We start from the raw sequence: 14,769 nt of genomic DNA, 5'->3' as shown, positions 1-14,769 counted from the left end.
AAAAAAAAACCTAACAAAAACAAAAAACCATAAGAACAGAATGGGGACTTTTTAGGGTGAAAATGAGGTCTAGAGAAAGGAGGGGGAAGTAACAGAGAGTAATGTGATCAAGACGCATAACATACATGCAAGAGAGCATCACCCATGTATATGAAATTAACATACATTAAAAAGAATTGTTCCTACTAGAATGTGACATAGCTTAGAAAGATGTAAAAGATCTGCAAATCACTTGCTAATGTCCTAATTTTTCTCCTCTATAACCAAGCATGGTGGTTAACACTTCTAATCACAGCACTTGGGGAGCCTTTGAGACAAAAGGACTGAAAGATTCAGGCCAATCTGTGCTACATAGTGAAATCCTGCATAAAAAACAAACAAATAAATAAGTAAAAAGCCTGGAGTTAGAGTGTTGGTAGAGCACTTGCTTAGCATGTGCAAGGCTTCTAAAGTCAACGTCCACCACCAAACATAAATACATAAACAATGGTTGCACTGAGTATGAACAAGGCTCTATTTGGTTCATGGCAGCAGTGATATGCATGCATTTCTAACACGGCAGGGAAACATGCATTATGTAACATTTGCATGACTGAAGTACTATGGATGTAGAGGAGAATATATTTTCTGTCAGAATTATCTGGCCAGACATTATTTATATATACTTTTAATTTGGACCTTATAGTATAGAGAAGTCAGTAGTGGTGAGCTAGCCCTGCAAACAAGACTGACAGAAGCCAAAGCAAGGAGGCAGCAAAGAGCAGTCTGCAACTGGGGAAAAGTGACTAAGCCTTCAGCACGGCCTTCTAGAGAGAATATCGTGGAAAATAAGGAAATCCAGACTATACCGTAAGGAAAACTCAGTCACCCTGTCAGACAGTGCAGACACACTCAACACTTAAACAAGGTACCACCAAGATGAGAATGAGCCTCTAGGAAGGTTGGACTCAGTCCTAACTGGGATGTCTTCATTAGACACTTCCCCTTCAAGGCTCAGGAATCGATGCAGAAGAGGAGGTGGAAAGACTGTGAGAGTCAGGGGTGGTGCCTGGTTCCAAGGAAACACAGTCTTCCAGACCCAGTGGAACTGAGGCCCACAGGCACTCACAGAGACTGAGGCAGCACTCACAAGATGTGCAGAGGTTCAAACCGGACACTAAGTCCAGGAAGCTATTTGCAGTTGATACCTGCTGGGAATGACAAATTAGTTTTCTCCAAAGGAGTGCCACTGGGTATATCAACCACATATCAAGGCAGTCTCCGTGCGCAGGAACAGTTTGACAACACAAAAACAAACTCCATTCTGTGGAGCGGGGAAGGGGCTTTCTGTTTCACTTTGTTTTGGTATTTGTGGGTCTTACTCATTTTTTGTGTGTTTTGATTTTTATTTTTTGTGTGTGAGTGTGTGTAAGGTATGAAAGAGAAAGCGAATGCAAGAAGTTGTTCGGAGGGAGGTGGAGAGGAGTAGGGAGGGTTTTTAACATGATTAAAATATGCTGTATAAAATTTTTAATCAATGGAGAAAAAGAAATAAAAGAAGAGTATTGTGGATTGCCGTCAACTCTTGAGAAGAGACACTATGAAGAAAAGCTGGAATGACTTAGGGAGTAACTCCATGTCAAGGGAACCTTGCTAATTCTCTGGGCTTTCCAGCCAGAGGCTTGGCTTTTAAACAGACATCTTTGGTAAAAGAAAAAGAAAGCAATAACCAGGATACTGTACATGTGCTGTATGTGATGCTTCCTTTCAGCCATATAACCCATGGTCACTAGCCAACTCCAAATAGTCCAGGTATACATTTGTGTTTCAGTGGCAAGCTGAGAATAGTGGTAAATAATCTATAGGTTTGCCCTTCCTCACTGAGAGAAGAAAACATTGAGTCAAATCCCTTCACAAGATAAAGGTTTCCATCATTGATTTCTGACAAACTTTCTGGTGCTCATTCAGGTTAACGTTTTAGAATTATACAGGCAGGAAAGTGCCATTATGAAGCAGGACTACGTGAAAGATGGTTAGTGTAAGAAAACAGAAATTCACAGAAAAGGAACTTTTATTATTGTTAAATGTATTGATTAACCCAAGCAAACAATACCTAGATACAGGCGGCATAAGTATAAAAAAATTGAACAAGACTTTTAGAACATAACAAAAATGTCTCTATATTAATAATTAGGCTTCTTTATGAAGAAAAAAACTTAAGGAAGTTGACCCGTAGAAGCTATTCTATGATAATGTAACATATGATAAACACTATAAATCTGTAAACTAGATTAAGAATTACGATCTCTTCCTCCCAAGCCCCCCAAAATACTTGTATACATTATCAGAAAATCAGGGAAAATATTCCGAGTCAGTTGAATACAAATGAATACCTGATATTTATTAAGTTCTATTTACGCTTTAAAATTTTTAACCCTTTTAATTAGAAATCATTCTAATCCTTCCACTTGTTCTTCATAATGAATAAGAAGCTGTTACTTTATTCGATATACAAACCTTGGTCCAATCTCAACTTTTCAGCAATAGTGCAGTCCTAGGACAGTTTGCATATTTAAAAGTCAAAACAGCATGGATTAATTAACAATTGTTTATTTAGGAAAAAATTCTACCTTCCCCTCATCCATGGGATTATCACTTATATGGACAACAGGGCCGGGATGAGATTTAGACGACCTGAAAAAAAAAAAAAAGGCTTTTTACTCAAATAAAAGTTTTAGTATTCATCACAATAAAAAAGACTAACTCATGAAGAAAATATTTACATTGTCAATCAAAGAAAAAATGGTGAAATTCATATGATTGTAAGTTAAACTTTATAATTGCATTTTCTATATAGGAGAGATCTTCAATTTAGTCAAACATTTAATTTGGCATAGAAATTTTCCTTTCATTGTGAAATTAATATTTCAAAACAATGTAACTTCAGTGCTAGGTGTCAGTTGGAATATCCCAAACAATTCTACAGCTCATACCAGAAGCAGAAAAAAATCTGTTTTAGTTTTTCTGAAAACCCAGAAATGATTGGTACCTACACCTATACCAGAGGGAGAGAATAGAGGTAAAATCTGAAAACCCAGAAATGATTGGTACCTATACTTATACCAGAGAGAGAGAACAGAGGTGAACTATGTCTGGATATGTCCAAGCACTAGTAAAAGCATGTCCCTGTTCATGAATGCTGGAGCCTGGGACACTGCACCACTTCAGAACTGCCAGGACTTAGAGCACCTTGCCCACTAGATGTCATGATCAACACAAAGAACAAACAGGAAACCCACACTTCCAAGAAAGGCAAGAATGTCCCTGTCACAGAAAGTTCTTCTGTTTCAAAAGATTAAAACTGTAGAATGTGTTTGAAGTTTTGCAAACAGCTTTAGACCTTTGTTCTCATATTTAAAGACTGTAAGTGAAAACGTACAAAAACAGATGACACAAAACCTTTAGGAAGTGAAAACTGGCATTAGAGATTCTTGGCACCACAGTTCAATCCGATTTTTGTTAATTGTGGGGATACACTAATTTTAATAAACATTTACATTGCATAATTATTAGAAGATATAAAAGAAACATAATTAGAAGGCTAAAGAAAAAATTGAATTAGAAGATAAAAGAAAAATGAATGTTTTCAAACTAACAGGGATAACTAGCATTGAAACTATTAAGTGTAAAGTTTATATACAGATGAAAACATATATTATGCATTTATAAATATATATGAATATAAAAGGCTTAAATTTAACAACTGTCCTGACAATAGGATAATATTTATTAAAAAACCAAAAGATTTATATCTAATATCACGAATTCCTGACATATCCATCCCACATGGATTCATAACATAAAGCTATAAAATACTACTACTTGGTACTTTCAGATATGGAATATCGGCTCAGACTTACAGTTCAATGGCTTTATTCCACATAATGACATAGCCTGAGAGTGTGAAGGACTCCACGTTGACAATATGTATGTTACCTCGTTCAGTGCCCACATAGAGCCACTTACTCTGGAAAGGCAGATGGCAAAATGTAACCCTGAAAGAGAAAACATGAACAGGAAGGAAATTAGAATATCTGATACCCTTTCCTGTATTACATGGTTACTTATGAGGTAATTAGTGTGCTTATTATATATAATAGTTATATACATAATTTTAAAAGGAAAATATAAAACAATTATGTTTATAATGAGAAAAAACAAAACTGACAATGAAATAATCTGATTCATCTATACACTGTCATCAATATTTAATCATGCTAATTCAACTTGTATATCAAACATACAGCTTTACAGTAAACAATAAGGCATGTTGAAGAGAGAATGGATTTTTGAAGTAAGAACAGGTTTCAAATCTGGCTACATTATCCACTGAGTACCCATGCGTACATCACAGATCTAACTTTTAAGTCAATATTCAACCATAATAATAATGCTCAAACAATTATACCAATAATATCATTAATAACAACAAGTAATACAAACTGAGAATAACTACTACAAGGTTATATATACTTATGCAATGCTAGGCCTCTGGTAAGAGCATATATACAGCATGTTTGTTACTTCATTAAAGGCACAATTTCATTATAGAGATTCTGCAAGATGAAAACACATATTTAAGCAATTAAATATAGCTCATTTTTATTCCTTTTTAAAGTTCAGGCAGACTTTAAGGTTTAGACATTTGTAGTTTCTAATATCTCATATGATAAAATATACTTTTTCAAAAAGATTTATGTGAATTTATTACAATGAACTATAGACATACCTATTTAACCAGCAAAATAATTTTATAGCACAGTCTGCATACACTTTTCTGACATTCTTGGGATTAAAGTGTTTTAGATTTCAGACATTGTCACATAAAGATGTTTTTGGAATGGGACATGAGTCTACAGACAACATTGGTTTAAATTACATCTATGCCTTGTAATATAGCTTGAAGGCAATTTTGTACAACTTGTGTGGGCCTACATTTTGACTGAATCCTGTCCTATGAAGTAAGTGCAGAATTTTCCATTTGTTGTCATATGGGCACTCAACATTTCAGATTAGAGATCATTTCCTACTTTATGAACGATCAACCTACACTTTGCTATTTCCAAGGTTTACATAACACCTTTTTGAAAACCTTAAGGAATAAGGAAAAGGAAGACATTTGGATTAATGGTAAGTGTAATATCTTAACTGTAACAATGGTTCAACAAAGTGTGCAGATATGTATCAAAATTGAAATAGCATACATTACGTTTACATTTTTAATTTATGTTACTTACAACTCAAAAAAAACCTGCCTAACATTTTTGTTTAAACAGATCTGTGGATTTAGGAATCACGAAAAATTTATCTAGCTCTAGTTAACATATAGACAGAAGCAATAGCATTAGGCTGCCTAGGTTCAATTTCCAGGTCTCCCATTTATTAGTATATATTCTTAAGCAAAACTATTCATTTTTTCAATCTCTATTTCTATGTAGCAAAACACATTTACTTCACAGTATCCATCAGTGATCAGTAAGACAAAGCATTTAAGATACTTGAAACAGGGCCTGACGTTAAGTATTCAACAAACGTCAGCTGTGTATTGTTAAAAATAAATTATATTCTCAGGCTGGAGAGATGGCTCAGCAACCAGATAAAATCACGGGCTGCTCTTTCAGATGACCTGTCTTTGATTCACAGCCCCTACATGGTGCTGTACAAAATGGCAGTTGAACCGGCCCATGTGGGTGCTAGGGAACCAAAGTCTGGTCCTTTAAAAATGCGGCCAGAGCTCTTAATAGCTTAGCCAACTTCCTAGTCCCCCAAATTATTGCTTTGTAAAACTACCCTCATTATTTAAATAATCTAAGGGAGAGGGAAACATAATGGTGTTAATTACAAGTTATCTGACAATTTCTTATCCATTTTCTTCCTGTTTCTGAGCATATAGTTGTATGACGAGTGGAAAAACTAAAATTCCTCTAACAACCAAGTGAAAAAAACCTGAAATAATACTCTGCTAGGCACGCTAGTGAAAGGACAATGAGAAAGGATCATTTCCCTAAAAAGACTTTTAGGGGAAAGCTCAGTATCTTACCAATCCTACCTAAAATGTCAAACTATGTATAATTCAATAATTTAGTGACACAATGCCAAGTCATGCTTGGGACAAAATGGATTCGACTCGCTATATCTAACAAGGTTCTTTCAATCTGCTATATAAAGTTAACCATGTTTCTCAATTTATAAATTTAGAATCTTGCCTTTATATTGAGAAATTAAAGGGTTGGCTTAAGGTGAAGCAAGCTTTTTTATGTAGTAACAAACAAACAAACAATTTAAAGAGACTGAGATGAACTTAAAAATTTTATATATGTATATGAGTGAGCAGAAATTGCAAGGGATTTTTTTGCCATTTAATGAATCTAAGAAGGTATTCCATAATAGAAATATAACACTGTTGGCACAGAACAGCCTTAAGACAAATAGATGTCAAACTTGGAATATCTTGAGCAATGGCTAAAGATCACATGGTCTATAACATTGATCCACCACTGAGTTACTGTATTATTAGCAGCTGTGCCAAAGACAAGACTTGGAAAGGTATTTGCGTACTCTGGCTAACTTGTTTTTTAATGTTTCTGGGACCCAGATAACACGCGATGACGTCCACATAAGGCAGACACTGCTCAGGCCCGCAGGCAGAACCAACCAGGACATTTGAGAAAGGCTGGCCAGATCATCTGACAGTGGAGTAGCTGTAACTGCAGTTGCCCAGTTGAATGAGGATGGGGAAAACCACTCCCACTCTGTCCCCAGGGCTGGGCTGCTGACCCAGAGGACTATGAGCGAAGGGACACTCATAGCCATCTTGGCAGCTTGAGGATGTTTTCCTACGCAGCAGTAGGTACCTGAACTACTACTATCATAACTCAAAATTATCTTAGCTGAAAATGAAGACAAAGCATACAAATCAAACAGGAAAATAAATTCTTACATTTATAAAATCAAGTTTTAAAAGGGACAGAAAAACTTGTCAGGAATACATACAGTTCCAAGTAGCAGGAGGCTGAAATACTACCTTGAATCAAAACCAAATTCTTGTTCGTTCTCTCATTCTCATACTCTGTCTATCTATCTACCTATTTATCTACCTACCTACCTACCTACCTATCCACCTACGTACCTACCTCCCTCTCCTTTCTCATCTCTCTCCACATTTGCTTGCGCACATACACACACAGAAACACCACACACGCACATACACACACGCGCGCACACACACATGCCCCTATTTATGCACTTACACAAACTTGCTATATAAAGTTAGTCCTAATGCCCAAATTTGCTATTCCTGTAAGTTTTATGAACAACTGGAATGTTTTCTTATCTTTCTATCATATTTCCAAAAAAAGCAAAACATGAAAGATTTGAGGTTGGGAGAGTTGTTCTCCCTCCCTTTTTAATTTTTTTTAAAAAATTATTTGTGTGTGTGTGTGTGTGGTGTATGTACTTGTGGATATGTCTATACCACGATACATGTGTGCAGTTTTGGACACAACTTTCCAGAAGCAGTTCTCTCCTCTACCATGAGTTCGGAGATCTGTTGTAATAGGAACGGCGAGGAGCTTCCCGCCACCCAGCTAGCTTTACCGGAAATAATTACACGGAAACTGTTTTCTTTTAAACACTGCTTGGCCCATTAGCTCTAAGCCCTTACTGGCTAACTCTGATATCCTGATCAACCCATCTCTAATAAACTGTGTAGCACCGGTCTTACCGGGAAAGATTCAGCATGTCTGACCTGGCGGCTTGCTTCATCGTGTCTAGCCCAGAGCTCACTTCCTCTTCCTCCCTGCATTCTGTTCTGTTTACTCCTCCCACCTATGTTTTAACCTATGAGGGTCAAGCAGTTTCTTTATTATAATAAACCAATGATCTTCCTCCATCAGAGATCAAACTCAGGTTGCCAGTATTCTGTGGCAAGTCCCTTGTACCCACTGAACCATCTTTCTTGTTTTGCGTTTTGTTTTTTGGTCAGTGTCTACCTGTCTACACAGCACAGGCTACCTGTCACTTTACATATTACACACACATAGCCCAGGCTACACTTCATTTAACAGGTGCATGTCTCTCCACACACGGACTCCTGGACTCATTCTGAGTTTCAGTCCATTTATTCTCTCCTGGAAATTACTGCTTCTAATTTCTACCAAGTTTTGGTGGAGGGAACAGGGGTTCCTAGTTTAAAAAGTACCTTGTAGTTGTTTTTCAAAATTATACTATCTTGGGTATTCTAGAATTTTGTTTTTGTCATGTGAGTTTTAGAATCATGAGTAATCTTTCTGAGCTTCTGATTGTAGTGCTACCCAATTCATAGATGGATCTGGGCTGTCTGAGCACTGGATTGAGACTATTGCCAGTGGGTAAACAACTGAAAGCAATCACCCCTTCTCTCTCTGATGTATGGGCAGGAATAGTAGGTCACCAGTGATGGGTAGCCCCCTGGGCCCCTCCTCTATCCATGTCTTGATGTTAATGTCTTGTTTTTAAATTTGACCAACTGCATAAGAATGAGGTGGCTCTTTCAGTGTAAGCTTATGTCAGCTCCAAGTTTTCTTCAGCTACACCTGACCACTCCTTTCCCTCCAAGGTTCTGTTTTTACTACCGTTTCCCTGGCAACTATTTGAAGAAAATCTCTGTATCATTCATCTCATGGCCGACTCAGATCACTGCCTTGCAGTGTTCGCTTTTTATTCACATAAATTAATCTTAACTTTATTGGAGAATCATAGAAATGCGAACTGGCACTAAAACATTAAATCCCCGATAACAGGAAACTAATAAATCCATGAGCTGCTTATTTTAGACACCTAAGCAGAGCAAAGTCTAACAAACTGTATCAATAAAAATAAGGCAAAATAAAATATAAAGAAACACAGTAAGCATAAAGGGGAACATGAGCCCTCAATACAGTGGGGTACAAGCCTCTCTGATCTTCATGGTATAGAAGCTGATCCTAAAGCTCAGTCAAGAAAACCTCCAAATGGAGAACCAGCGAAGGGAAGACAGCACGTGCCTCCCGCTGAGCAGCCACAGCCTCCGTCACCCTGTCCTAGCTCTTCTGAGCCGAGCTAGCAGTGTTCTTGCCGACACAGCTTTCTTAATAGTGAATTAAATAAAGAAATACCACAAGCTCTCACTCTGATGCACACAAATCGTGCTGCTTTCCAAGAGAGATCCCCCCTAGGCTCTTCCTAATCCAGGAGGATGAAATTTTTAAACTTTACATAGGCCTTCAGTCTGGCTGAGAGTGGTGGGGTTACCTTTTATTTCTCAAAGGACCTTCTTGTGCAAATAAATACTGTGGGGAGATTCAGAGACATTCAGTGTAGCCATCATCTTCTATCTTTCTCTAGGCTACATTTTCACAAGTCCTCTCTCCTTTGCCACCTCACTAAAGTGAGAATTCTACTCAAGTACGTTTCCTTCAATTCAGCACTCTCTACTTGCATTTTATCATAAAGAAGCAAGGAAAAAATATCACACCTCCAACATTTTCCTGGGAAGTATCAACTAAAAATAGACACTAATCATGCATTCATTAAGAAGGAGACAATTTTCCGAGGCCTTTGCCCCATATATGAGGAAGCCCTTTCTCCAGGTCCCACTAACACGTTTCTTACTCCGTTCTGAGTTCTACTGACAACCAACAAAGAGGTTTGCAAGAGTAACACACACACAGCCTGCTAGAGGCAACCGAAGGCTTTTCTCTCCTATGCCTCAAAATTTAAGCCCTATATAGACATTGGTGCATTGAAAAACCACTTCCATATGGTTAGGCAGTCAACAGGCACATACAGCGTAAGACTATTTGCTAGTGATGTCACAGTGCTCCTAAGTTCATTTACATCCATTCTACAAATGGTGCTGTGAAATATTTTTCTCTAGACATAGTATGGCTGCTACCACCTGGAAATTAGACGAGGTGATTGCTCCAAGCAGAGACTCACAACTGTGGCCTATGAGCCTCACCAAGCATTAGAATCACTCCCTCCCTCCAGCCTGTCTCCAGCCTGCACATGATTCTGTCCCAGCTGCAAAAGTTTCTGGGCGGTGCTAGAGAAGACAAGAGGGAGGGGGTCAACTCAAGGAAGGATTCCATCCATGCAACTTTCAGAAGTGGGTCATCCATCCTAGGATGGGACTTTTCCATGATAAAGCTGTTTTGGTATCATTTACATTCTGGTAACCCTTCACCCAAAGCTCCTGTAGCCCAGCCCTCTAAACTCTCTTGTTTAGAGCAAGCTTGACTTAGGAAGAATCATTGTTTTCCATTGTCAGTGGGACTTGTTGAGTATATGTTTGTTTCCCCCAAGGAGAAGTACCAACAGATGCTCACAATATGAAACCATAGAACGATTCATTTCTCAGAACACAGCCCCCTTGCTAAGTGATACCCTATTCAGATTCTAAAAATCTGTGGTAGTTTTTACTGCTGTATAAATCACTATAAACATAGTAAATTCAAACTCATTTACTGTTTCAATTTCTGTTGGACAGATGTCTAAACCCTGTGTCTGGAGACTCTGTTTAGAAGCCCAGAAGCCTGAAAGGCAGGTTACAGAACAGCCAAGCTACACCCTACATACTTTTTCCAAAAACTGAAAAATCTCCAAGTTCAGTTGAGTTCCTAAAAAAATTCAGCTTCTATAGTTGCAAGACAGTCAGTCTACAGGTCCTAGCTCTCCCTCAGGTCCTACAATGTGACTCCCTCTGCTTTCAAGACCAACACAGATCAAGATCCTTTTACTAAATCCATCTTAGACTCCAAGCTTAAGGGTCAGGAAGACTCCAGGGCCATTTTAAAAAGTCACCTGATTACATCAAACCCACTGAGAATTAATGGTCCATTCTGAAGGTGAACTAAACTGAGAACTCGGTCACACCTCACTTAGAGGAATGTGGGTTTAAATAACAAAGGTCAGGGGCCTCTTAGGTCCCAGGCTAGCAGCTGCCTCTAGGGCCATGCTTAGGAGTAGAACTCTCAGGAGCGTCTGGAGACCTTGACAGTTTTCCCAGGATGCGAGACCTTGACAGTTTTCCCAGGATGCCTGGAACAGTTTTCCTACCAGCAAGTCATGAGAAATGAAGTTTCCTTGCACTTTCTGAAAGGTGACTGTGGTTTATTTAGTATTTTCCTGCTGACATATTTCCATTTAAAAATAATTGAAAAAGACCACATAATTATTTCACTACGTGTTTTAAATCCCCAAATCTGAAGCACTCATGCCAAGTCACATGACACAAGAGAGTCTACTCGCACTCCAGGCCACATGCTGTCTACTGTACAAACATAATGAACAACACGATTTCCAACTGTACCACCCACTGTCTAAGTATTTTATAAAGGAGGGGGTTCATTTATTCATTCTTTGTTTTGTTTCGTATAGGACTTATTCTATTTAATAAAACATATGAACCCATGCTTGTATTTACATCTTATTATATCTTTCATTTAACCCTTTACATGCTAATTTATTGCAAGTCTTCTACATGAGCTACTAGTCTCTTTGTACAAAGTTTTGGCTATGACGGATACTTCATCTCAGAAGTTAGCCAATATTTTATAATCATCTTTTCTTCTACAGTTTCAAATTCATCAAATGGTGAGGATTTTTATTTAACTCTGCACACCGGGAGTGCTCACCCCCACTGCTGCTCTTGTACAGAAGGGAGTCACCCCAATTGCCAAGCAGTTCTTTTCTTAGGAAATTTTTATTAAATATCAATGATTCTTCCATGATAGTTAAACCAAAATAAACTCTGAGTATGAGAACTAATATATCAGATAATTTAATTTAGAATACATAAATGATTACTCTTTAAAATTATACATCTATGATTAAATTAAATAGTCATATATGAAAATGCATCTTTAGAAATGTATTTCAGTATTGCCTGCAACGATTAGGACATCTGAGGAGGAAAAGTTACCCTACAGCATTTCAGTGAGGAACGTTTCCTTGATTTCCTGAAACTGAATCACATTTATACGGAAGAGTTTCACAAATAATAGGAACTATGAATTCAAGATAAATATTAGACAACTGGGGGCTGGAGAGATGGTTCAGTGGTTAAGAGCATTGCCTGCTCTTCCAAAGATTCTGAGTTCAATTCCCAGCAACCACATGGTGGCTCACAACCATCTGTAATGAGGTCTGGTGCCCTCTTCTGGTCTACAGGCATACACACAGACAGAATATTGTATACATAAAAATAAATAAACATTTAAAAAAAATATTAGACAACTTTAACCCTGAATCTGAACAGGGAGTCTATACATTTAATTCAATTCTTAGTTTTCATTTTTTATCTTAGTATTCAAAACTCATGGAAATAATAGCACTGTTGAGAATAATGCTCATTCTAACTCATAGTGATGAGTTCAAAGGAGGAGGAGGTAGTTGTATCTGCTTATTAACCCATGACTTCTTCCTAATTAAATGTCCTTCAAAGAAAAAAATATCAAAGTGTAAGCCAAGTGGAACATTTTCTGCAAGTGCCAAATAGAATTGTACTTATCAAATTCTCTGTTTCTATCAAAGCCAAGAACGTCTCCTTTGCATGAATAAATTCAGTGGTGCATGACAAGGTTGCCAATTCCAGGCAAGAACAACAGAAACATGTTGGTTTCTAGGGCTGGCACAGTAAATTGGCACAAGCAGAATTTCTTCGCTTACAGTTCTGAGAGCTACAGACAGACATCCAGATGTCAACAGGGTTCTTAGGGCTCTGGAGCAGACTTTGCACTCAGATCCCTGACCCTTTCTTAGCTTCTGGTATTGCCAGTTATCCTTTATCCCTTAATTTAAAGATTTAATTCTCCAGTCTGAAGAAGATATTATCTCAAATATCATTACATAATATTCATTCTCCCCTTCTTCCCGTGTGTGTGTTGTGTGTTATGTGTGTGTGTATGTATAAGAGACACCAGTCAGATTAGTGTTGGCCACATTAATTAGTTTCATTGGAAAGACCCTACTTTTAAATAAGGTCACATTTGGGAGTTAGAACTTGAACACTATTTGGGAAACACAATTCAGTTTATAACAGGGGTCAGAGCAGTAAGAATCACACCAAAGGTCTCCCTAACACATATCACTTTACCAATTCCTTCTGATGCTGTGGTTCACACTACTGGCAAATGAATTCCTGTGGTAAACTATATTTAGATTAATTTCTAAAGGGCTCTGAACCTGGTGATAACATATGAAGCTATATACTAATCATAGAAAAAAATTAAAATAAGTTTTTTTTTCTGAGTTTTGAAATTATGAGTACTTTTTTTCTTTTAAGTATTCACTTCTAACCTTTATTCCGGTTGGTTAGAAACTACTTCCTTTTGTGATAAATCAACGTCCATCATAAGTTGAAGTCCTAGCCATCCCTGTCCCACAGAAGAAAAGACTATATTTGGATGTTACCAAGATGAAGTAATTGTATCAGCCCTAATTCAAAGTGGCTGGTGTTCTCATAAGAAATTAGGGCCCAGCACCCAAGGAAACAATGGAAGACAGCGAGAAGATAGCCAGCTGCCCATCTACAAGCTATGGCTTCAGAAAACAGCAGGGAAACACAGCTCTGGTGTTTCCCCTGCCTCTCTGGATAATCGGGTAACTCAACCAGGACATTCCTTAGGTTTTTGTTTTTTTTTTTTACACATTAAAAGTCATTCTATGGAAACTGAAATGCATATTTATTTGTTCAGTATTAATAAATGGCATTTAATTGGGCATCAGGGAAGTTTATCTAGTCTGCTTAGCTTTGCCCAATATCCCAAAAGTAAGACTCATGTTCTTTTTTTATTGCACCCAATATCTGCCCAGCAGTCAAGACTAAGATGCATGTTGTACAACCACCCTCAGAGCAAATGGGAAAATAGTGGGGGAAAAAATGCTCAGCATTGAAGAGAAATAAAACTGGTAAGACTATGAAACTTAGAGAAATTTTCTGTGAATCAGAAAAATATCACACAAAGCTGCAAAGTAATTTTCTCAAATTTGCAGAGCTAAGGCAAGACTCGAACTTAACTACCTGTTTATTTTTTCTTAAACACCACCAAAGCAGAACCTATCAAAACATATTCACATTACAGGTTTGTGCAGAACTATATGCTTAATACTAACTGTAAGCCAAATTTCTAAAGAAGTGGAAATTTTATATACTACAATTTACTATAATTCAAAAATTAAACTATAATAAAAATATATATTATGGAAAATATTTTAATTACTATCTAGAATTTCTACTGTATGTACAGAAATTTTTACTAGCATATAATCTAATTATTATTGAAGACAAAACAATGCACAAACATGAAGGCTTAGGGTAACAATTCTTCAATATCTTACAAATAGCATTTAGTGCATTTTTTATATTTTTCCTACCTTTCTTAATTTCAGAAGTAAAAATGCAAATGGCATAATAGGGAAATAGTAATTTAGACAAGTTAATTCAGATTCATACTGGAATGAGAGCAAACTAGGCTCCTGCTCCCAGGAGTTTGAAGCCAACTATAAAAGTAAGCAGTGTGGTCATCACCCTTGCTGCAACATGGTCATCATCACCCCTGCTGCAGTGTGACCATCATCACCCCTACTGCAGCATGACCATCATCACCCTGCTGCAGCATGACCATCATCACCCTGCTGCAGTTAGGGATAGCTCTGGCCCTTGGAATAACAATACAAGAGATGAGTATCACTTCAATGTAGGCTCTTCCT

At 37.4% G+C, this 14,769-nt stretch overlaps 1 protein-coding gene across 1 annotated transcript in view; it reads right to left on the bottom strand.

The window, feature by feature from the left end:
- The window catches only part of Stxbp5 (syntaxin binding protein 5), a 143,119-nt gene that overhangs the window by 88,546 nt on the left and 39,804 nt on the right, over positions 1–14,769 (bottom strand). The window contains exons 5-7 of the mRNA XM_005361026.3: positions 14,614–14,767; positions 3,900–4,034; positions 2,610–2,673 (exon numbers count right to left, since the gene is read on the bottom strand). Of these exons, the coding sequence (XP_005361083.1) occupies positions 2,610–2,673; positions 3,900–4,034; positions 14,614–14,767 (353 nt within the window). The remainder of the gene's footprint in view (positions 1–2,609; positions 2,674–3,899; positions 4,035–14,613; positions 14,768–14,769) is intronic.

This window comes from Microtus ochrogaster, linkage group LG4, assembly GCF_000317375.1.
Source record: "Microtus ochrogaster isolate Prairie Vole_2 linkage group LG4, MicOch1.0, whole genome shotgun sequence".
Lineage (NCBI taxonomy): Eukaryota > Metazoa > Chordata > Mammalia > Rodentia > Cricetidae > Microtus > Microtus ochrogaster.
Note: the sequence above shows the minus strand (reverse complement) of the source record. Positions and strands in the feature narration are given on the sequence as shown.